The 25,230-nt window shown below is 45.4% G+C and overlaps 1 protein-coding gene across 12 annotated transcripts in view; it reads right to left on the minus strand.

Annotated features, from left to right (window-relative positions):
* ANK1 (ankyrin 1) overlaps positions 1–25,230 on the minus strand; it is a 324,523-nt gene that overhangs the window by 131,462 nt on the left and 167,831 nt on the right. For 10 of the 12 annotated variants that reach the window (XM_067470656.1, XM_067470654.1, XM_067470650.1 and 7 more), the window contains 6 exons: positions 20,725–20,823; positions 19,140–19,238; positions 8,024–8,122; positions 7,728–7,913; positions 4,118–4,216; positions 1,655–1,753 (listed from right to left, as the gene is read on the minus strand). In XM_067470656.1, coding sequence (XP_067326757.1) covers positions 1,655–1,753; positions 4,118–4,216; positions 7,728–7,913; positions 8,024–8,122; positions 19,140–19,238; positions 20,725–20,823 — 681 coding nt within the window. Of the gene's footprint in view, positions 1–1,654; positions 1,754–4,117; positions 4,217–7,727; positions 7,914–8,023; positions 8,123–13,087; positions 13,161–13,420; positions 13,495–19,139; positions 19,239–20,724; positions 20,824–25,230 lie in introns of those variants that run through there. The other 2 variants (XM_067470659.1, XM_067470660.1) reach the window with 2 other exon arrangements.

Raw genomic sequence — 25,230 nt, forward strand, 5'->3', positions numbered from 1 at the left:
GCAGTGATGCCCAACCTGAGGGTCCCTCCCCAAGTGTTAATATCACAAAGGACGACCACCTCACCCGCCTCATAGGAAACCTGCTACAAAACAGGAGCTTTTTTGTTGAGTTCCAGGGCCAGAGAAGCAGATGGCGGAAACAGAAGAACGGCCTGCCTCAGGGGAGCGTGCTTGCTCCATCCATGTTCAACATCTACACAAATGACCAGCCACTGCCAGAAGGGACAGAGAGTTTCATCTATGCTGATGATCGTGCCATCACTGCTCAAGCAGGGAGCTTTGAGATGGTTGAAAAGAAGCTCTCCGAAGCTCTAGGTGCTCTTACTGCCTGTTACAGGGAAAACCAGCTGATCCCTAACCCATCTAAAACACAGACATGTGCTTTTCATCTCAAGAACAGACAAGCATCCCAAGCTCTGAAGATCACCTGGGAAGGAATCCCACTGGAGCATTGCCAAAGGAATCCCACGGGAGCATTGCAGCGCACCCAAATACCTGGGGAGGAGTCACTCTGGACCATGCTCTGACCTACAAGAAGCACTGCCTGAGCATCAAGCAAAAAGTGGGTGCTAGAAACAATATCATACGAAAGCTGACTGGCACAACCTGGGGATCACAACCAGACACAGTGAAGACATCTGCCCTTGCGCTGTGCTACTCTGCTGCTGAGTATTCATACCCACTGTGGAACACATCTCACCACGCTAAAACAGTGGATGTGGCTCTTAATGAGACATGCCGCATTATCACGGGGTGTCTACGCCCTACACCACTGGAGAAATTACACTGCTTAGCCGGTATTGCACCACCTGACATCCGCCGGGAAGTAGCAGCCAATAGTGAAAGGACCAAGGCAGAGACATCTCCAGCTCATCCCTTGTTTGGGTATCAGCCAGCACGCCAACGACTTAAATCTAGAAATACTTTTCTAAGATCTACAGAGACACTCGCTGGAACACCTCAGCAAGCGAGAGTCCAAAAGTGGCAGGCTCAAACCCAGAACCTCAATCCATGGCTGATACCAAATGAGAGACTCTCCCCTGGGCACACAGAAGACGGGGCAACTTGGAAGACACTGAACAGACTGCGCTCTGGCACCACGAGATGAAGAGCCAACCTCAAGAAATGGGGCCACAAAGTGGAATCCTCGACATGCAAGTGTGGAGAAGAGCAAACCACTGACCACCTGCTGCAATGCAACCTGAGCCCTGCCACATGCACAAGGGAGGACCTTCTTGCGGCAACACCAGAGCCACTCCAAGGGGCCAGAGACTGGTCAAAGGACATTTAATCAACTACCAAGCTTGCAAATTTTGTGTTTTGTCTGTTTGTTTTGTTCTGTTAGAAATGTAATACAATTGACTGGTTGCCCTGACACGACAAATAAATAAATCCCCAAGTGTTTTGGCCTTCAACTTCCAGAAATCCCGACAGCTGGTAAACTGATTTCTGGGAGTTTTTTGGTTTGGTATTGTGATATGGCCGAAGGGCTAATCAATAAAATCAAGACTACTTTTATTATGCGTAAAAGATTGAACTTCCAGAAGCTGCAGTCCAAATAATAGAAGTATTTTTCTCTCAACTCTTATGCTGCTTTTCCTCTTCTTCTCGCCCACCATCCCCTTCTGCAAGTCCACCTTGGGACGGACCTTACCTTGGTGCGAGTCTCAATCTGGGCCCCTCGGTCAAGCAGGAGGCGCACCATGATGATGTTGCCCCGACGGGAGGCAATGTGCAACGGGGTGATGCCGTTCTGCATTCGTAGGGAGAGAGAAAAAAGGGGAAGAATGGGTTAAGCTGCTTGATATCACTCTGGTCTTACTTCTTTAACTTTTGGGCTTAGTCATTGTATTAGCTCGGTTGGAAATAGCAACCTTCTCAAGCCTCCACTAGTTATTTGTTCTATATAGAACTAGCTGTACCCGCAACACGTTGCTGTGGCCTACCTTCCCTTCCTCTTTCTCTCCTTTCCCTCCCTCCCTCCGTCTTTCCTTCGTTCCCTCTTTTTCTTTCCCTTCTTCTTTCTTCCTTCTCTACCTGTTTCTTTTCTCGCCTCCTTTGCTCTTTGGTTCCACCCTTCCTTGTCTCTTTCCTTCCTTCCCTCCCTCTTTCTTTTGTTCCTTCTCTCCTTCCTTCCCTCTTTCACTTTTTTATTTCATTCTCCCCCTCCTCTCCTTCCCTCCTTCTCTATCCTTCTTTCTTTCCTTCATTCTCTCCTTCCCTCCTTTTTTCCCTCTTTCTCTCCCTCCTTCTCTCCTTCCTTCCTTCTCTACCCTTCTTTCTTTCCTTCTTTATCTCCTTCCCTCCTTTTTCCCTCCTTCTCTCCTTCCTTCATTCTCTTTTCTTTCCGTTTCCTTCCTTCTCTCCTTTCCTCTTTCTCTTCCTCCTTCTCTCCTTCCTTCCTTTCTCTACCCTTCTTTTTGCCTTCTTTCTTTCCTTCCCTCCTTCTTTCTCTCTTTCTCTCCCTCCTTCTCTCCTTCCTTCTTTCCTTCCTTCCTTCCTTCTCTACCCTTCTTTTTTCCTTCTTTATCTCCTTCCCTCCTTTTTCCCCTCCTTCTTTCCCTCTTTCTCTCCCTCCTTCTCTCCTTCCTTCCTTCCTTCCTTCTCTACCCTTCTTTCTTTCCTTCTTTATCTCCTTCCCTCCTTCTTTCCCTCCTTCTCTCCTTCCTTCATTCTCTACTCTTTCCTTTTCCTTCCTTCTCTCCTTCCCTCTTTCTCTCCCTCCTTCTCTTTCTCCTTCCCTCCTTCCCTCCTTCTTTCCCTCTTTCTCTCCCTCCTTCTCTCCTTCCTTCCTTCTCTACCCTTCTTTCTTTCCTTCTTTATCTCCTTCCCTCCTTCTTTCCCTCCTTCTCTCCTTCCTTCTCTACTCTTTTCTTTCCTTCCTTCTCTCCTTCCCTCTTTCTCTCCCTCCTTCTCTCCTTCCTTATTTTCTCTACCCTTTTCCCCTTCTTTCTCTCCTTCCCTCCTTCTTTCCCTCCTTCTTTCTCTCTTTCTCTCCCTCCTTCTCTCCTTCCTTCCTTCCTTCCTTCCTTCTCTACCCTTCTTTTTTCCTTCTTTATCTCCTTCCCTCCTTTTTCCCCTCCTTCTTTCCCTCTTTCTCTCCCTCCTTCTCTCCTTCCTTCCTTCCTTCCTTCTCTACCCTTCTTTCTTTCCTTCTTTATCTCCTTCCCTCCTTCTTTCCCTCCTTCTCTCCTTCCTTCATTCTCTACTCTTTCCTTTTCCTTCCTTCTCTCCTTCCCTCTTTCTCTCCCTCCTTCTCTTTCTCCTTCCCTCCTTCCCTCCTTCTTTCCCTCTTTCTCTCCCTCCTTCTCTCCTTCCTTCCTTCTCTACCCTTCTTTCTTTCCTTCTTTATCTCCTTCCCTCCTTCTTTCCCTCCTTCTCTCCTTCCTTCTCTACTCTTTTCTTTCCTTCCTTCTCTCCTTCCCTCTTTCTCTCCTTCCTTCTCTTCCTCCTTCTCTCCTTCCTTATTTTCTCTACCCTTTTCCCCTTCTTTCTCTCCTTCCCTCCTTCTTTCCCTCCTTCTTTCTCTCTTTCTCTCCCTCCTTCTCTCCTTCCTTCCTTCACTACCCTTCTTTCTTTCCTTCTTTATCTCCTTCCCTCCTTCCCTCCTTCCTTCATTCTCTACTCTTTCCTTTTTCTTCCTTCTCTCCTTCCCTCTTTCTCTGACCACCTGCTGCAATGCACCCTGAGCCCTGCCACATGCACAAGGGAGAACCTTCTTGCGGCAACACCAGAGGCACTCCAAGGGGCCAGATACAGGTCAAAGGACATTTAATAGAATGCCAAGCTTGCAAAATTTGTGTTTTTTTATCTGTTTGTTTGTTTTGTTCTGTTAGAAATGTAATACAATGGTCTGGTTGCTGATGACACGATAAATAAGCAGAACAACCAACCCTGAAATAGTTAAAGAGGGAAGGCACGTCAACCTCACTCTTTGCTCCACCACACTGCCCAATCCCACCTTGACTTGTATGTTTCGTTCTCCAAAATATCCTGCACTTGTTATCCTGCACCCGTGCCTGCAGTCTGTGACACCCATGGTTTCATATGGTTGACTTCAATTGCCTGGGAGCATGGGCCAAAAGCAGTGATCCAAACAGGGCTTGCTCCTACCTACCTGGGGAGTGAAGTTGACACTTGCGCCACGATTCAGCAACAACTGGGCTACGTTGAGGTTCTCGTAGTGTGCAGCAATGTGCAGTGGGGTAAAACCAGTCTGTGGGAGAGAAAGGACATGAGATCAAAGAGCATTCCAATTGGAAGAAACAGTTCTGAGCCCCAGGCCATCTCCAAAGTGGATCAAGTGCTACCTGCCATCCTTTTCTCCTCGGTGCAGGTTAGCGTGAAAGGATTTGCTCCAGGATGCTCAAACAAGGCAGGGTCAGCTCTATCGACTACTTAAAGCAGTGGTTCTCAACCTTGCTAATGCCGTGACCCCTTAATGCCGTTCCCTATGTTGTGGTGACCCCCACCATAATATTGTTTTCATTGCTACTTGATACCTGTCATTTTACTACTGTTATAAATCATAATGTAAATATCCGATATGCAGGATATATTTTCATTCACTGGACTAAATTGAGCACAAATACCCAATATGCCCAAATGTGAATGCTAGTGGGGTTGGAGGGAGGACTGATTTTGTAATTTGGGAGTTGTAGTTGCTGGGTTTTGTAGTTCACCTATAATCAAAAAGCATTTTGAACTCCACCAGCGATGGATTTAAACTGAACTTGGCACAAAGAACTCCCATGACCAACAGAAAACACTGGGTTTTGTGGGCATTGACCTTGAGTTTGGGAGCTGTAGTTCACCTACATCCAGAGAACACTGTGGACTCAAGCAATGATGGATCTGGATCAAACATTGCACAAATACTCAATATGCCTAAATGTGAACACTGGTAGAGTTTGGAGAAAATAGGCCTTGCCATTTGCGAGTTGTAATTGTTGGGATTTATAGTTCACCCACAATAAAATAGCATTCTGAACCCCACCAATGATAGAATTGGACCAAACTTTCCACACAGAACCCCCATGACCAACAGAAAATACTATGTTTTCTGATGGTCTTTGGCGACCCCTCTGACACCCTCTCGCAACCCCCATGGGGGTCCCGACCCCCAGGTTGAGAAACACTGACTTAAAGGATAGACCGCCTACCACTTCATCACATTTGCTAAATTCCACCGAGTCCTACACTTAAAATCCGGTAAACCACAGTGTTCATCACATTAGGTTGGGTTCAAATGTAGGGTAGAGCACCCTTTCCGTATTTTCAGCGTGGGGGCCAGCATTCTATTCAAACGTTTCAGGAGGTATTGTCGAAGGCTTTCATGGCCAGAATCACTGGGTTGTTGTAGGTTTTTTCGGACTATATGGCCATGGTCTAGAGGCATTCTCTCCTGACGTTTCGCCTGCATCTATGGCAAGCATCCTCAGAGGTAGGTATCTCTGAGGATGCTTGCCACAGATGCAGGCGAAACGTCAGGAGAGAATGCCTCTAGACCATGGCCATATAGCCCGAAAAAACCTACAACAACCCAGTTTCACTAGGTGGCATGGGAACTGGATTTTGGAGGAATGATCTGGATGAATGGCCAATTATGTAATGTGATGACATTCATTGTTTTCGGTTTTTAAATAAAACATTTTCTCAATTTGTGGGAGGGGAAATTGTGGGAGGAGCCAAGATACCCTTCTTAGGGAAAGTTAGGGTATGTTTATTATGCCATGTCTCCATGCTATGCAGTCCTGGGAGTTATAGTTTCCCAAGGTCCAAGACCTTCTCTAGGTGCATTTATACTATGGAACGGATGCTCTTGGACCTGACTTTAAATACCATAGCTCCATACTATGCAGTACTGGGAGATATAGTTTCCCATGGTCCATAGCCTTCTTTGGGTGCATCTGCACAGGAGAATAAATACAGTAGGGATTCATTTTAAATGCCATTATTGTTGTTGCTGTTGTTGTTGACACAAAAACACAGTATAACACAGCAAATGAGATATATATGCTGGATTTCATATCACAAAAACACAAATTGAACACTTCCCAAGAGTTTAGGACTGCAGGACTGCATGTTGTTGTTGTTGTTGTTGTTGTTATTATTATTATTATTATTATTATTATTATTACTACTACTACTACTATTATTATGCCATGTCTCCAGGGTGTGTAGTCTTGGGAGTTGTAGTTTCCCAAGGTCCAAGCCCTTCTCTGGGTGCATTTATACTATGGAATGAATGCTCTTGGACCCCACTTTAAATACCATAGCTCCATATTATGCAGTCCTGGGAATTATAGTTTCCCAAGGTCCATACCCTTCTCTGGGTGCATCTGCGCTGGAGAATAAATGCAGTAGGGACCAATTTTAAATGCAATTATCATCATCATCATCATCATATCATCCCATGTTTCCATGCTGTGCAGTCCTGGGAGTCATAGTTTTCCAAGGTCCATACCCTTCCCTGGGTGCATTTACAATATGGAATGAATGCCCTTGCACTTCACTTTAAATGCCATGGCTCCATGCGATGGAGTCCTCCTGGGAGTTACAGTTTCCCAAGGTCCATACCCTTCTCTGGGTGCACCTACACCAGTGGTTCTCAACCTGTGTGTCCCCAGATGTTTTGGCCTTCAATTCCCAGAAATCCTAGTAGCTGGTAAAATGCCTGGGATTTCTGGGAGTTGTAGGCCAAAACAACTGGGGACCCACAGGTTGAGAATTACTGATCTACGCTGTGGAATGGATGCAGTTGGACTTTACTTTGAATGCCATGTCTCCATGAGATGATCTTGGGAATTGCAGTTTCCCAAGTTCCATGAACCTTCTCTGGGTGCATCTACACTGTGAAATGAATGTATTTGGACCTTACTTAAATTACCATAGCTCCATACAATGCAGTCCTGGGAGTTATAGTTTCCCAAGGTCCACACCCTTCTCTGGGTGCATCTACACCGTGGAATGAATATAAATGGACCTTACTTAAATTACCATAGCTCCATACAATGCAGTCCTGGGAGTTATAGTTTCCCAAGGTCCACACCCTTCTCTGGGTGCATCTACACCGTGGAATGAATATAAATGGACCTTACTTAAATTACCATAGCTCCATACAATGCAGTCCTGGGAGTTATAGTTTTCCAAGGTCCATACCCTTCTCTGGGTGCATCTACACTGTGAAATGAATGTACTTGGACCTTACTTAAATTACCATAGCTCCATGCAACGCAGTTCTGGGAGTTATAGTTTCCCAAGGTCCACACCCTTCTCTGTGGGGCAGCTGAGAGAGGGAGAGGGAGAGTGTGCCACCACTTTCCCTCCCTCCCTCCTTCCCTCCCTCCCTCCTTCCTTCCCTCTCTCCTTCTTTCCTTCCTTCCTTCCTTCCTTCCTTCCTTCCTTCCTTCCTTCCTTCCTTCCTTCCTTCCTTCCTTCCCTGGTGAGGCAGCGGAGAAAGGGAGTGATAGTGGGCGGGGCCGAATCTCTACAGTGTGATGGCAAATCACCTGAAAGAATACTGAGTACAACTGATGGATTTAACAGTGTGATGAAGGTAGGAAAATCATCCGTTTCATTTCAAAACGGAGCTCTATGATAAGCCTACTCTTCCAAACACAGTGTGATGAAGTCCTAATAAGTCCAGGATGCGCAAACAAGGCAAGGCCAGCTCCATTGGCTACTTATAGGATAAATCACCCAATAACCAAACGTTTGCTGCATACCTTAGAGAGGACGTCTGCATTGGGGTCGTTCTGAAGGAGGACGGCAGCCGTGCGCGTGTCGTCGTTGCGGGCAGCTATGTGGAGGGCCGGGAGGCGCACTTTGCCCTTCGTCCCGTAGTTAATCAGGTGGGCCACAACGTTTTCGTGGCCCTGCTGAAGTGCCACAGCCAGCGGAGTGAAGCCGTCCTGAGATCGAGGAAGGAGACACCACTGAGCATAGAGGACCATGAGGTACCAAAGCCATGTATAGGGAGAAAGCAGGGCAAGAATGATGGCATTGAGAAGGGGGTACTCACTTCCGTAGCCACATTTTGGTTGGCGCCGTTCTCTAGCAGGAACTTGACAACTTCCAGGTGATTCTCCTGTGCTGCCATATACAGGGGCGTGAAGCCTTTCTGCAAGCATAGAAACCATAGATTTTATTGACTAACTCCATGCAATAACCAAAACCAACATTGCAGACATTTAGTTAAGAGGTAAAACAGGAGGATTCTGCAGAATCAATGGTCTCTCAGATATAACTCAGAGCCCTCCTCATCCAGTGTGACCACAGAATCATAGAATCAAAGAGTTAGAAGAGACCTCATGGGCCATCCAATCCAACCCCGTTCTGCCAAGGAGCAGGAATATTGCATTCAAATCACCCCTGACAGATGGCCATCCAGCCTCTGTTTAAAAGCCTCCAAAGAAGGAGCCTCCGCCACACTCCGGGGCAGAGAGTTCCGCTGCTGAACGGCTCTCACAGTCAGGAAGTTCTTCCTCATGTTCAGATGGAATCTCCTCTCTTGTAGTTTGAAGCCATTGTTCCGCGTCCTAGTCTCCAAGGAAGCAGAAAACAAGCTCCTTCCCTCCTCTCTGTGGCTTCCTCTCACATATTTGTACATGGCTATCATATCTCCTCTCATCCTTCAGGCTAAACATGCCCAGCTCCTTAAGCCGCTCCTCATAGGGCTTGTTCTCCAGACCCTTGATCATTTGAGTCGCCCTCCCCTGGACACATTCCAGCTTGTCAATCTCTCTCTTGAACTGTGGTGCCCAGAATTGAACACAATATTCCAGGTGTTGTCTAACCAAAGCAGAATAGAGCATGGGGAGCATTACTACCCTAGATCTAGACACCACTAGGTACTACACTTGTGTTATGAAGGTAGAAGAAGTTTGCTTTGTATTAAGACAGTGGTTCTCCCCCTTCCTAATGCTGTGACCCCTGAATACAGTTCCTGATGTTGTGGTGACCCCCAACCATAACATTATTTTCTTTGCTACTTCAAATCTGTATTTTTGCTACTGTTGGGAATCATAAATATCTAATATGCAGGATGTATTTTCATTCACTGGACCAAATTGGGCACAATTACCCAATACGCCCACATTTGGGGTTGGGGGGATTGATTTTGTCATTTGGGAGTTGTAATTGCTGGGATTTATAATTCACCTACAATCAAGGAGAATTCTGAATCCCACCAATGATGGAAAATAACCAAACTTGGCACACAGTTCTCCCATGACCAACAGAAAATACTGGAAGGGTTTGGTGGGCATCGACCTTGAGTTTTGGAGTTGTAGTTCACCTACATCCAGAGAGTACTGTGGACTCAAACAATGATAGATCTGGACCAAACTTGACACTAAGACTCAATATGCTCAAGTGTGAACACTGGTGGAGTTTGGGGAAAATAGACCTTGACATTTGGGAGTTGTAGTTGCTGGGATTTCACCTAAAATCAAGGAGCATTCTGAACCCCACCAATGATGGAATTGAACCAAACTTGGCACATAAAACTGCCACGGCTAACAGAAAATACTGGAAGGGTTTGGTGGGCATTAACCTTGAGTTTGGGAGCTTTAGTTCACCTTCATCCAGAGAGCCCTGCAGACTCAAACAATGATGGATCCGACCCAAACTTGGCACAAAGACTCAATATGCTCAAATGTTAACACTGGTGGAGTTTGGGGGAAATAGACCTTGACATTTGAGAGTTGTAGTTGCTGGGATTTTTAGTTCTCCTACAATCAAAGAGCATACTGAACTCCACCAATGAGGGAATTGAACCAAACTTGGCACATAGAACTGCCACGGCTAACAGAAAATACTGGAAGGGTTTGGTGGGCATTGACCTTGAGTTTGGGAGTTGTAGATGTTCCACTTGCCTAGTTTCCAACAGACCTGACAACCTCTGAAGATGCCTGCCATAGATGCAGGCAAAACGTCAGGAGATAATGTTTCTGGAACATGGCCGGGCAGCCCAAAAGACTCACAGCAACCCAGAGATTCCAGCTTGAAAGCCTTTGACAACACAGAAACAGATTGTTCAGAGTGGCCAGATTTTATCATCTGCCGACACGCTGCAACCATGGACAAAAATGCAACTGTGGGAAGAGTGAATAGATCAAAGCACGATTTCTAGAGATATTGTCAGGATAGAGAGGAAAGCCTCCAGTGCCCGTTCGTTTCAGTGCGGTTTATGCAGAGCAGCTGTACAAAAGATTATGCCTTGGATTAATAGTATGGCTTAACAGCATATTATAGTATACAGGCAGTCCCTGAGTTACAAACACCTGACTTACAAACGAGTCATAGTTAAGAACTATGAGACAAAAGGAAGTGAGATAAATCTACCCCTCGGAAGGAAGGGAAATTCGATCCTGGAAGAGTTATTATCGGGGGGGAAAGTGTCTCCACTGAAGCTTTAGCAACAACAAGCCAATTTATTTATTTTTTGCAAAATTCCAAATATCATAAGGACAGAAAGTGAGGTGAAATCTTCTCAACAGGGACACAAATAGCAAAACAAACACTACAGGGTTGTTAATCCTACCTTATGTTACACAAAACATACATACACACACACATGGAGTATGTGTATGTGTTTGTTTGTGTGTGTGTTTGTGTGTGTGTGTGTGTGTGTGTATATATATATATATATATACATGTATCTCTCTCTCTCTATATATATATATATCTATATATCTATATATACATACACACATGTATGTGTGTGTGTGGAATAGGTACATTTTAAAAGTTTGACTCCAGATACACACACACACACACACACACACACGTGAAGGAGTATGTGTGTGTATGTATGTATGTGTATGTGTATATATATATATATATATATGTGTGTGTGTGTGTGTGTGTGTGTATGTATATGTATATGTGTAAGTTGGAATAGGTACATTTTTAAAGTGTAACTCTCTCTCTCTATATATATATACACACATATACATACACACATATGAAGGAGTATGTTTACATACATGTATATATGTGTGTGCATGTATATGTGAGTGTATGTATATATGTATGTGTATGTGTGTGGAAGTTGGAATTGTATATATATATGTGTGTGTGCATGTATATGTGTGTACATATATGTGTAAATTGGAATAGGTACACTCTCTCCCTCTCTAAGTTGGAACGTACACTTTTAATGTGTAACTCTCTCTATATATATACACACACATACATACACACATATGAAGGAGTATGTTTGCATGCATGTATATATGTGCGCATGTATATGTAGTGTATGTATATATGTATGTGTATGTGTGTAGAAGTTGTAATTGTATATATATATGTGTGTGTGCATGTATATGTGTGTATGTATATGTGTAAGTTGGAATAGGTACACACTCTCTCTATATATATACACATAAACATACATACACACATATGAAGGAGTATGTTTGCATGTATGTATATATGTGTGCATGTATATGTGAGTGTATGTATGTGTATGTGTGTGGAAGTTGGAATTGTATATATATGTGTGTATGCATGTATATGTGTGTATGTATATGTGTAAGTTCGAATAGGTACACTCTCTCTATATATATATACACACACATACATACACATATATGAAGGACTGTGTTTGCATGTATGTATATATGTGTGCATGTATATGTGAGTGTATGTATGTGTATGTGTGTGTATGTATGTGTATGTATGTCTCTATATATACACATAAACATACATACACACATATGAAGGAGTATGTTTGCATGTATGTATATATGTGTGCATGTATATGTGAGTGTATGTATGTATATGTGTGTGGAAGTTGTAATTGTATATATATGTGTGTGTGTGCATGTATATGTGTGTATGTATATGTGTAAGTTCGAATAGGTACACATGTGTTTATGTGTATATATATATACACATAAACATACATACACACATATGAAGGAGTATGTTTGCATGTATGTATATATGTGTGCATGTATATGTGAGTGTATGTATGTGTATGTGTGTGGAAGTCTCTCTCTATATATACACATAAACATACATACACACATATGAAGGAGTATGTTTGCATGTATGTATATATGTGTGCATGTATATGTGAGTGTATGTATGTGTATGTGTGTGGAAGTTGGAATTGTATATATATGTGTGTGTGCATGTATATGTGTGTATGTATATGTGTAAGTTGGAATAGGTACACACTCTCTCTCTATATATATACACATAAACATACATACACACATATGAAGGAGTATGTTTGCATGTATGTATATATGTGTGCATGTATATGTGAGTGTATGTATGTGTATGTGTGTGGAAGTTGGAATCGTATATATATGTGTGTGTGCATGTATATGTGTGTAAGTATATGTGTAAGTTCGAATAGGTACACTCTCTCTCTATATATATACACACACATACATACACATATATGAAGGACTGTGTTTGCATGTATATATGTGTGCATGTATATGTGAGTGTATGTATATGTGTGTGTGTGTAAGTTGGAATAGGTACATTTTAAAAATGTAACTCCATATATATACACACACACGGAGTATGTATATGTGTGTATGTATGTCTGTGTATTTGTATGTGTGTGTATATATATGTGTGTTTGTATGTGTGTGTGTGTATATGCAGTTGAGGAGAGGGGGACTGGGGGGGTCTCTCATTTGTGGGGTCACCAAGAATCAAAGTCGACTCGAATAAAGCCAATAGCAACACCCAAAAAAAAAAAGTCTTGGGAAGGGGAGAAGTATAGGCACCGTTTGCATTTCGAAACCCAAACTCACAAACACCATAACACCTGGAGTGGTCTTGTGACCACGTAGAACACAATCAGAATCAACGTGGGGTCAGGTATAGGGCTTTTAGGACAAGGAAAACAGGATTCAGAAAGGGAAGTGTGGCAATCAATGCAGAAAACATCTGGGCGATTTTTTTTCCTGCATTTTGGATCAACTTCATTCCTGTTTAACCAAGAGGAATGGAACGACCAAGGGTAGGAAAGGAAATATGCACCCTGAAAATGCCAAGCAGGGTTGCAATGCATACAGTCCATCAAACGGCTGGAACCACCAGCTGTTTGTTTACTCACCTGCTTAGAGAAAGGATCCCCAGCTCAGGTGGAGAGGCTGCCTTCCCCTGTTAAGAGCGATCCCCTGCCAACCCCCCAAAACCAGCATGGTTTCATGTTTGTGGAACCCAACACGGAGACCTTTCCAAAAATGATTCAGAAGTGCCAACTGCAGGCAGAGAAAGGGCTGCTGCTGTTCTCTGCCAGAAGGACGGATCCCCAGCCAGCCCTGGAAATAGGAATTCCGCTCTTTGGGGAGACTCCAAAGCCTCCCATTCTGAATCCTGCCTCAGTGTCTCACCCTATTTCTCCCTGTCTCCCCAGCATTTCTTTGACCTTCAGATGCCTACTTACATAACCCAAATGCAAGAAGGCAGGCGGTCGGTTGCAAGCAGGCCGTCTCCCTCCATGGCCGGCAGAGGGCTCCTGACGTTCCCAAAAGGACAGGACCTCTCCCCTCCTGTGCTATATACACTCAGCAGTGCTTCTCGGCCTTTATTTATTATGTATTTATTTCGGTTTCTTCTATCCGGCCCTTCTCACCCCAAAGGGGACTCAGGGCGGCTTACAAAGGCACAATTCGATGCCAGCATCACATAACAGTAGTAACACAAAATAACATCAATTAAACAGTTAAACAGTTGAGCAGTTAAACAACAATTCCTGCATTACAACCCTAAAACCAATAAAACAATACAAACCCAATGACTCCTCAAAGACAGTCAGCGTTCGCTATCTCATAGTCCAAATTCCAATTCCACATTCTCAGTCCTGTCACTCCTAGTCGTTTGATTGTCCTTATCTAGTTGCCAGATTGCCCAAAGGCCTGGTCCCACAACCACGTCTTTACTTTCCTCCTGAAGGAGAGGAGGGATGTTGATGCCCTAATTTCCTCCGGGAGTGAGTTCCACAGGTGAGGGGCCACCACCGAGAAGGCCCTGCTCCTCGTCCCCACCAACCTCACTTGTGATAGCGGTGGGGTCGAGAGCAGGTCCTCCCCAGATGATCACAGACTCCGGGGTGGGACGTAGAGGGAGATACGTTCGGACGGATACACTGGCCCGGAACCGTACAGGGTTTTCTAGGTCAAAACCAGCACCTTGAATTGTGCTCGGAACTGAACCGGCAGCCAGTGGAACTGACACAACAGGGGGTGGTGTGCTCCCTGTATGACGCTCCAGTGAGTAATCTGGCTGCCGCTCGCTGGACCAGTTGAAGTTTCCGAACAGTCTTCAAGGGCAACCCCACGTAGAGTGTGTTGCAGTAGTCTATTAGGGATGTAACAAGAGCGTGGACCACTGTGGCCAGATCAGACTTCCCAAGGTACAGGCGCAACTGGTGCACACCGCTGAGACCTGGGCTTCCAGGCTCAGTGATGAGTCCAGGATCACTCCCAAGCTGCAAACCTGCATCTTCAGGGAGAGTGTAACCCCGTCCAGCACAGGCTGTAACCCTGTGCCCTGTTCGGTCTTACGACTGACCAGGAGGACATCTGTCTTGTCTGGATTCAGTTTCAATTTGTTAGCTCTCATCCAGTCCGACACAGCAGCCAAGCACCGGTTCAAGGTCTGGACAGCCTCCTTGGTGACAGGTGAGAAGGAGTAACAGATCTTTCTATTGCCAAGACCGCTTCATACACTTCCTCATGTTATGGTCACCCCAAAACATAACATCATAAATAACATCATAAATGGGTTGTTGTATTTTTTTTCGGGTATATGGCCATGGTCTAGAGCAGGAGTCCTCAAACTTTTTAAACCGGGAGCCAGTTCACTGTCCCTCAGACCGTTGGAGGGCTGGACTATACGTTTTTTTTAAATCAATTAAAAAATTCCTCTGCACATTGCACCTATCTGATTTTGCAGTGTGGAAGGGCCCTTCGAGGGAGGGGGTTCTTTCTCGCCCTCTTTAGGCAGTAATTCCAGGAGCAGAGAATGGGAAATCTTCCTCTTTCTAGTCTGAACAAAATCTGGCTACCAGTATTTAAAAAACTCTAAAATTATAACTGTAAATAAAGAACAACACTCAAACACAGGGGAACTCCAGACAAGAAACAATCAGGGCCAGCTAATCCCCTCTCAACAAAGGATTCTCCCTAAAAACCATCAGGCTATGAAATGGTCATCAAGGTGGCCAATTGAAACATTCATACCTACCTCCAACAGACAAGAGTTCTTTCTCCCACCCTGGATCTTCCACAATTTTCCTACTGAAAGGTTTTCCTCTGACATGAAGTCCAGTCGTGTCTGACTCTGGGGTGTGGGGCTCATCTGCATTTCTAAGTCGAAGAGCCGGCGTTGTCCGTAGACACCTCCAAGGTCATGTGGCCAGCATGACTGCATGGAGCGCCGGGGCAGCCTCCCTTGGCTGGCTCACGCTGCCAGCCAAGGGAGGAGCAGCCCCGCGCGGCCTACTCATGCGTAAAGCACCTCATGAGGTGCTTTACTCATGAGTAGGCCGCGGGGAGCAGCTGCCCTTGTCTAGCTCATGCTGCCCATCAGGCCTGACAGATAGCCAAGGGAGGGGCACTGTGTGTGTGTGGGGGGGTGCTCCTCCTCTGCGGGCCGGATAAGTGCCCTTGGCTGGCTGGAAGTGGCCCGCGGGCCGTAGTTTGAGGACCCCTGGTCTAGAGGCATTCTCTCCTAACGTTTCAACTGCATCTATGGCAAGCATCCTCAGAGGTAGTGAGGTCTGTTCCACAAACCTGTTCTTGCCAGACATCAAGGGGACCACTGACCGCAGAGGGAAGCTGATGAGGAAACACAACATACAAACTATCTCCAGACCCACCAAGAAAACCCAACAAATGCTGCATTCAGCAAAGGACAAGAGGGATTCTCTCACTTCTGCAGGAGTCTACCATGTACCATGCAGCTGTGGACAAGTCTACAGAGGGACCCCCAAACGCAGCAGAATCCCCCAAACACAAATCAAGGAACATGAAAGGCACTGCAAACTACTCCAACCAGAGAAGTCAGCCATAGCAGAGCACCTGATGAACCAGCCTGGACACAGCATATTATTTGAGAACACAGAAATGCTGGACCACTCTCACAACCACCATGTCAGACGACACAGAGAAGCCACTGAAATCCACAAGAAGCATGTGGACAATTTCAACAGAAAGGAAGAAACCATGAAAATGAACACAATCTGGCTACCAGTATTAAAAAATTCTAAAATTACAACAGCAAAACAACAGAGAGGAAACAAATAAGGACATCTAATCACCTCTCAACAAAAGTTTTCTCCAGGCACTGTCAGACCATTATATGCTAATCAAGGTGGTCAGTTGAAACATTCACACCAAGTCCCAACAGACAAGAGTTCTCTGTCCCACCCTGGTCATTCCACAGATATATAAACCTCTTTTTCCTAGTTCCAACAGACCTCACTACCTCTGACGGTGCTTGCCATAGATGCAGGAGAAACGTCAGGAGAGAATGCCTCTAGACCATGGTATTTAACCCAAAAAACCCCACAACAACCCAGTGATTCCGGCCATGAAAGCCTTCGACAATACATTGAACATCATAAATATCTGATATGCAGGATGTATTTTCATTTACTGGACCAAATTTGGCACAAATACCTGATATGCCCAAATTTGAATTTGGGGGGGGGGGGGGGTTGATTATGTCATTTGAGAGTTATAGTTGCTGGGATTTATAGTTCCTTGGACAGGGAGAAGATCCAACCATTCCATCCTTCAGGAAATAAAGCCCGACTGCTCATTGGAGGGAAGGATAGTAGAGGCCAAGATGAAGTACTTTGGCCACAAAATGAGAAGACAGGAAAGCTTGGAGAAGGCAATGATGCTGGGGAAAATGGAAGGAAAAAGGAAGAGGGGCCGACCAAGGGCACCGGGATTGTGGCGCAGCTGGCTGAGTGTCAGCTGCATTAAGATCACTCTGACCAAAAAGTCATGAATTCAAAGCCAGCCCGGGTTGGAGTGGGTTTCCAAGCAATTGTGTAGCCTGTTGTTGACCTTTGCAACCCGAAAGACAGTTGCATCTGTCAAGTAGAAAAATTAGGTACCACCTTAAAGTGTGGGGAGGCTAAATTAACTGATTTATGAGGCCATAAAGAAGATCCAGCAAAGCATTCCAGCAGGGAAGCATGCGGGGAATGTGGAAGTGCTTCATTAGCGTCGCAGATGGACAAGGAAAGCGACAGCTCCCCTGGTGGCCAGTAAAAGTTAAATAGCCTCTGTGTATGTCTGTATATGTTTGTATATATATGGTTGTGCCAGTCAGCTTTCGTATGATATTGTTTCTAGCTTCGGAAAGCAACCATTTCAAAGCTCCCTGCTTGACTGGTGATGGCATGATCGTCAGCATAGATGAAAGTCCCTGTCCCTTCTGGCAGTGGCTGGCCATTTGTGAAAATGTTAAACATTTTATTTGTTTGTTTGTTTGTTTGTTATTCAAACGTATATGCCGCCACTCCCCTAGGGCTTACCAGAACAGACTAAAATCTAAAAACGGCAATATCAAAGATCAAAAGCCTGTCAAAACAAATATGTCTTACATGCCCTGCGGAACTCTGATAAGTCCCGCAAGGCATGGACTTCAGGTGGCAGAGTGTTCCAGAGTGATGGTGCCACTGCTGTAAAGGCTCTGCGTCTGGTTGCCGTTAGACGCAAGGTCTTGACACTGGGAATTTCCCACAAATCTTGGTCCTCAGAATGGAGGGATGTCTGGGGTTGGGAGGGGGTGAGGCGGTCCCTCAGGTACATCGGCCCCAGACCATGCAAGGCCTTAAAGGTGAGTCCCATCCCTTTGAAAGTGATCCGGTGCTCAATTGGTAACCAGTGCAGCTGTAGTCAGATTGGTGTTATGTGGCATCTCATCGGAATTCCCGCAAGAAGCCGAGCAGCTGCATTTTGTACCAACTTGAGCTTCCGGATCACCGACAGAGGAAGGCCAATGTAGAGGGTGTTACAGTAGTCCAGTCTTGAGATGACCGTAGCCTGGATCACCGTAGCAAGGTCGTCCCTGGACAGGGAGGGGGACAGCCGTCTAGCCTGCCGCAGGTGAAAGAAGGAAGGAGGTTCTGCTCACAGCAGCGGGAGACCTGGGCCTCCATCGTCAGTAGAGGGTCCAAAAGGACACCCAGACTCTGTACCAACGATGACGGGCGTAGTGCCTCGCCATCCAGGGTAGGCAGCTGGATGTCCCCACTGCCCGGTCAACCCAGCCATAGGATCTCCATCTTTGCTGGATTCACCCTCAACCTGCTGGCACACAGCCATCCAGTCACGGCCTCGAGGCACGGATGGAAATAATCGGGTACAGAGTCCAGTTGGCCTTCCATCTTCAGCACCAGCTGAGTGTCATCGGCGTACTGGTAACACTCAAGCCCAAAACCTCGAACCAGCTGAACAAGTGGTCGCATATAGATGTTAAACAACAGAGGGGAGAGAATGGCCCCTGAGGAACCCCACAAGAGAGAGAGGGGGGACCTCTCTGAGACCAGGCCTCCCCTCTCCACTCGCTGTCCATGGTTGTGAAGAAAGGAGGACAGCCAGTTTAAAGCTCTCCCTCTGACTCCAACAGCAGCAAAAGATTGTAGTCGACTGTGTCAAATGCTGCTGTGAGATCCAATAACACAAGCAGCGCCCACCCGCCCTGGTCAAGCTGGCATCGAAGGTGATCCGTGATGGAGACCAGCACAGTCTCTGTCCCATGCCCCGCACGGAAGCCGGACTGGAAGGGATCTAGTTCGGCTGTGTCATCTAGGAATTGTTGCAACTGCTCCGCTGCTGCCCTCTCCATCACCTTGCCCAGGAATGAGAGATTCGAAACTGGGCGGTAACTGGAGGGAACATTGAAGGCGCAAGCACAACCCCCCCCCCCCCAAATTGAATGTTTGCTGTATATTTGTTCTGTAATCTGCCCTGCATCCCCTCAGGGAGATAGAGCGGAATGTAAATAAAGTATGTTGCTGTTGTTGTTGTTGTTGTTGTTGTTGTGTTATACCTCACCTTGATCCCTGAGGGGTGGGTAAAACTATTATTATTATTATTATTATTATTATTATTATTATTATTATTACTATAGAGGTTGCTCACCTGTGACTGTGCATTGACATTTGCCCCGAAGTTCACCAATTCCCGCACCACGTCCTCTTGCCCAGCAAGGGCAGCGATGTGCAATGCCGTGTTCCCTTTCTGTAATGGACATTATGTGGAAGACAAAGAACAAATGCAATTTAACTTCACAGTATACATATACACTATAGATTGCTTACATAGCAATTTAATGACAAAAAAACAAAACCAGGAAACTTTGGGGAAAGTGCTGCGAAAGCCTTCAGACACCTTTCTATCAACCTGCACTCAAAATTCCCTGGAGAGAGGAATAAGTACCACCTTATTTACTTGAATCTAATGCTCACAAGTCCGCAGTTTGGGGGTCCTCCTGGATTCTTCACTTATGTTTGAGGCTCAGGCGTCGGTGGTGGCCGGGAGGGCCTTTGCACAATTAAGACTCGTGCGCCAACTGCGACCGTACCTCGTGAAGGCGGATCTCGCCAAAGTGTCCACACCTTAGTCACCTCTAGACTGGATTACTGCAATGCACTCTACGTGGGGCTGCCCTTGAAAATGGCCCGGAAATTTCAGATGATTCAACGGGTGGAGGCCAGGTTGTTAACTGGGGCTCCTTACAGAGAGCGGTCATCCCTCCTGTTCAAGGAGCTCCACTGGCTGCCATTCATCTACCGGACCCAATTCAAGGTGCAGGTTCTTACCTACAAAGCCCTGAACGGTTTGGGACCTGCCTACCTGTATGACCGCATCTCTGTATATGAACCCACACGATCCCTTCGATCTTCCGGAGAGGCCCTGCTCTCGATCCCACCAGCCTCACAGGCACAATTGGTGGGGACGAGAGAGAGGGCCTTTTCGGTGATGGCCCCTCGACTCTGGAACTCTCTCCCTAAAGATATCAGACAGTCCCCAATTCTGGCAGTCTTTAGGAGGAGCTTGAAGACGTGGTTGTTCCAGTGTGCCTTCCCGGAATAATGACCCCATAGCACTTTGTCCTCCGAGCACTTTATAGTTTTAGGTCTGCTCGTATGCCCTTCCACAAACGCCACTATCACCTTTTCATCCATGTCCCAGCATTATTCCCCATTTTTACTTTACATTTGGCCTTCCCACTGTTTTTAACTGTGTGTTGTCTTACTGCTAATGTTGTATATTTTATTGTCTATGTTTTTTTATTTAATTGCTTGTACTGTTGTTGTTGTTATTATTGATTGTACTGTTGTATTTGGGCTCGGCCTCATGTAAGCCGCACCGAGTCCCTTGGGGAGATGGTAGCGGGGTATAAATAAAGTATTAGTGTTATTATTATTATTATTATTATCTTGACTGAGTCTCAGTGAAGTCCAGCCCCAGCCCAACCCCAAACATTCCTGGGAGGGTTAATCTAATCATTTAAACTGGTTTTGCAGGATGACCCCCAGGTCACAGACAATGGCCCCACAGCCCTTATAGAGGGTTACATTGACAACACATTTTAGGGCTTCTCCTATGTCTTGATTCAGGGAGGAAGGAAGGATTTATTAATAAACAAAGATGGGAGAAGACTCACATATATATATACACAAAAACTGGGGTGGGAAAAACTCTATGCTTCTATGGGCCTTACCTTCGTGGTGGTTTCCAGAACAATCTCCTTGTGTAGCAGCTCCGCCACCATCTTCACATGCCCCTCTTTGGAGGCCAGGTGCAAAGCATTCAACCCATTCTAGAAAAAGGAGAACACGCATGAGATTGTATTCCTCCCCTCGTGTCTTACAGGGCCTTCCAGAAGATTTAGGCAGGAAAGGAAATGGGCTGAAAAACCATGCAAAGGAAAATTGAAGACAGAGGTTTCATCCAGTTATAGTTTCCCAAGGTTCATATGCTTCTCTTGGTGTATTTACACTACGGAATGAATGCTCTTGTAGGGTAAAGGGAAAGGTTTTCCCCTGACGTTAAGTCCAGTCGTGTCCAACTCTGGGACTCTGGTGCTCATCTCCATTTCTAAGCCGAAGAGCCAGCATTGTCCGTAGACACCTCCAAGGTCATGTGGTCAGCATGACTGCATGGAGCGCCGTTCTTTCCCGCTGGAGCGGTACCTATTGATCTACTCACATTTGCATCCCAATGAATGCTCTTGTACCCCTCTTTAAATACCATAGCTCCGTACTATGTGCTCCTGGGAGTTATAGTTTTCTAAGGTCCATCCCATTCTCTGTGAGGCAGCCAAGAGAGGGTGCCATTACTTTCCTACAAAAGTGGTACCTATTGATCTACTCATACTTACATGTTTTCGACCTGCTAGGTTGGCAGGAGCTGGGGTTAACAGCAGGAGCTCACCCCACTCCCCAGATTCGAACTGCCAACCTTTTGGTCAGCAAATTCAGCAGCTCAGTGGTTTAGCCCACTGCGCCATCAGAGCTCTCAAAAAATCTGGTTACCAGTATTTAAAACCACCAGAATCCAGACAGTAAATAAAAAACACTACTCGGCAACAGGGGAATTCCAGACAGCAAACAGTCAAGTGCCAGGTAACACCTCCCAAACAGAGGATGTCTCCAGGCAACAACAGCTAACAAATACCCTGACTTTGCAACTGCAAGACGACTCAATGCTAATCAAGCTTACTAATTGCAACATTCACACTTGCTTGACGTTAAGTTCAGTCGTGTCCAACTCTGGGACTCTGGTGCTCATCTCCATTTCTAAGCCGAAGAGCCGGCATTGTCCGTAGACACCTCCAAGGTCATGTGGTCAGCATGACTGCATGGAGCGCCGTTCTTTCCCGCTGGAGCGGTACCTATTGATCTACTCACATTTGCATCCCAATGAATGCTCTTGTACCCCTCTTTAAATACCATAGCTCCGTACTATGTGCTCCTGGGAGTTATAGTTTTCTAAGGTCCATCCCATTCTCTGTGAGGCAGCCAAGAGAGGGTGCCATTACTTTCCTACAAAAGTGGTACCTATTGATCTACTCATACTTACATGTTTTCGACCTGCTAGGTTGGCAGGAGCTGGGGTTAACAGCAGGAGCTCACCCCACTCCCCAGATTCGAACTGCCAACCTTTTGGTCAGCAAATTCAGCAGCTCAGTGGTTTAGCCCACTGCGCCATCAGAGCTCTCAAAAAATCTGGTTACCAGTATTTAAAACCACCAGAATCCAGACAGTAAATAAAAAACACTACTCGGCAACAGGGGAATTCCAGACAGCAAACAGTCAAGTGCCAGGTAACACCTCCCAAACAGAGGATGTCTCCAGGCAACAACAGCTAACAAATACCCTGACTTTGCAACTGCAAGACGACTCAATGCTAATCAAGCTTACTAATTGCAACATTCACACTTGCTTGACGTTAAGTTCAGTCGTGTCCAACTCTGGGACTCTGGTGCTCATCTCCATTTCTAAGCCGAAGAGCCGGCATTGTCCGTAGACACCTCCAAGGTCATGTGGTCAGCATGACTGCATGGAGCGCCGTTCTTTCCCTCTGGAGCGGTACCTATTGCTCTACTCACATTTGCATCCCAATGAATGCTCTTGTACCCCTCTTTAAATACCATAGCTCCATACTATGTGCTCCTGGGAGTTATAGTTTTCTAAGGTCCATCCCATTCTGAGGCAGCCAAGAGAGGGAGGGAGGGAGACAGGGAGAGAGTGCTGCTTTCCTTGAACCCTCTCTCCCTGTTTTCAACAACGAGTAGGGATGGTGGGTAGGGCCAAATCTCTGCAGCGTGAAAGCATACGGAAAGGAAACTGAGAGAAAGAAGGAAGAGAAAACATCGGTTTCATTAAAAAACCAAGTAAGACTGAGCTCTCTTCTGCTCTCCTCTGCCACACACTTCCCTGCCTCATGTGATGAAGTGGTGAGGCTATTGTACTCTGGACGCATTGTGAGACAACACAACTCAGTAGGAAATATGATCATGCTTGGAAACATTAAACTTGGTAGGAAAAAATAACGCTGTGTGACAGGCGCATTGAGTCAGTCAATTGAGCCACGATCCTGAGTCTGCAGGACTGTGGCTATCATGACGTTCTCTCGTTCGCAAGGTTGTCATAATTCAAAACCGACTTGATGACATGGAAGAATAACAATAAATGTGAAGCACAGTGGCAGGTCAGACGTTAATGTAAACATTGGTTTCAAATAATACCAGCGACATGTCTATTTGCACCAATCGATCTCCAAACACTATATAATTTCATGCATTAAAGCAGTGTTTCTCAACCTTCCTCATGCTACAACCCCCAACCAGAACATTAATTATAATTTTGCTCCTGTTAGGAATTGTCATGTAAATATCTGATATGCAAGATATATTGTCATTCACTGGACCAAATTTGGCACAAATTCTCAAATTTGAGTACTGGTGGGGTTGGGGGATTGAATTTGTCATTTGGGAGTTGTATTTGCTGGGATTTATAGTTCACCTACAGAAAATACTGGAAGGGTTTGGTGGACATTAGACCTTGAGTTTGGGAGTTGTAGTTCACCTACATCCAGAGAGCACTGTGGACTCAAAGAATGATGGCTCTGGACCAACTTGGCATGAATACTCAATATGCCCAAATGTGAAAACTGGTGAAGTTTGGGGGGAACACTGGTGACATTTGGGAGTTGTAATTGCTGGGATTTAGAGTTCACCTACAATCAAAGATCATTCTGAGTTCCATCAAAAATGGAATTGAACCAAACCTGGGACACAGAACTCCCATGACCAACAGAAAATACTGGAAGGGTTTGGTGGGCATTGACCTTGAGTTTAGGAGTTGTAGTTCACCTACATCCAGAGAGCACTGTGGACTCAAAGAATGATGGCTCTGGACCAACTTGGCATGAATACTCAATATGCCCAAATGTGAAAACTGGTGAAGTTTGGGGGGAACACTGGTGACATTTGGGAGTTGTAATTGCTGGGATTTAGAGTTCACCTACAATCAAAAAGCATTCCGAACTTCACCAATGATGGAATTGAACCAAATTTGGCACACAGAACTCCCATGACCAACAGAAAATACTGTAAGGGTTTGGTGGGCATTAGACCTTGAGTTTGGGAGTTGTAGTTCACTTACATCTAAAGAGCACTGTGGACTCAAACAATGATGGATCTAGACCAAACTTGGCATGAATTTTCAATATGCCCAAACATGAAAACTGGTGAAGTTTGGGGAAAATAGACCTTGACATTTGGAAGTTGTAGTTGCTGGGATTTAGAGTTCACCTACAATCAAAGAGCATTCCGAACTCCACCAATGATAGAAATGAACCTAATTTGGCACACAGAACTCCCATGACCAACAGAAAATACTGTAAGGGTTTGGTGGGCATTAGACCTTGAGTTTGGGAGTTGTAGTTCACTTACATCTAGAGAGCACTGTGGACTCAAACAACGATGGATCTGGACCAAATTCTACATGAATTTTCAATATGCCCAAATGTGAAAACTGGTGAAGTTTGGGGAAAATAGACCTTGACATTTGGGTGTTGCAGTTGCTGGGATTTAGAGTTCACCTACAATCAAAGAGCATTCTGAACTCCACCAACGATGGAATTGAACCAAATTTGGCACACAGAACTTCCATGGCCAACAGAAAATACTGGAAGGGTTTGGTGGGCTTTGACCTTGAGTTTTGGAGTTGTAGATCACCTACATCCAGACAGCACTATGGACTCAAACAATGATGGATCTGGACCAAACTTGGCATGAATTCTCAATATGCCCAAATGTGAAAACTGGTGAAGTTTGGGGAAAATAGATCTTGACATTTGGGAGTTGTATTTGCTGGGATTTAGAGTTCACCTACAATTAAAGAGCATTCTGAACTCCACCAACGATGGAATTGAACCAAATTTGGCACACAGACCCTCATGACCAACAGAAAATACCGGAAGGGTTTGGTGGGCATTAGACTTTGAGTTTGGGAGTTGTAGTTCACCTACATCCAGAGAGCACTGTGGACTCAAAGAATGATGACTATGGACCAAACTTGGCATGAATACTCAATATGCCCAAATGTGAACATTGGTGGAGTTTTGGGTGAAATATACCTTGACATTTGGAAGTTGTAGTTGCTGGGATTTATAGTTCACCTACAATCAAAGAGCATTCTGAGTTCCACCAACAATTGAA

Source organism: Anolis sagrei, chromosome 7, assembly GCF_037176765.1.
Source record: "Anolis sagrei isolate rAnoSag1 chromosome 7, rAnoSag1.mat, whole genome shotgun sequence".
NCBI lineage: Eukaryota > Metazoa > Chordata > Lepidosauria > Squamata > Dactyloidae > Anolis > Anolis sagrei.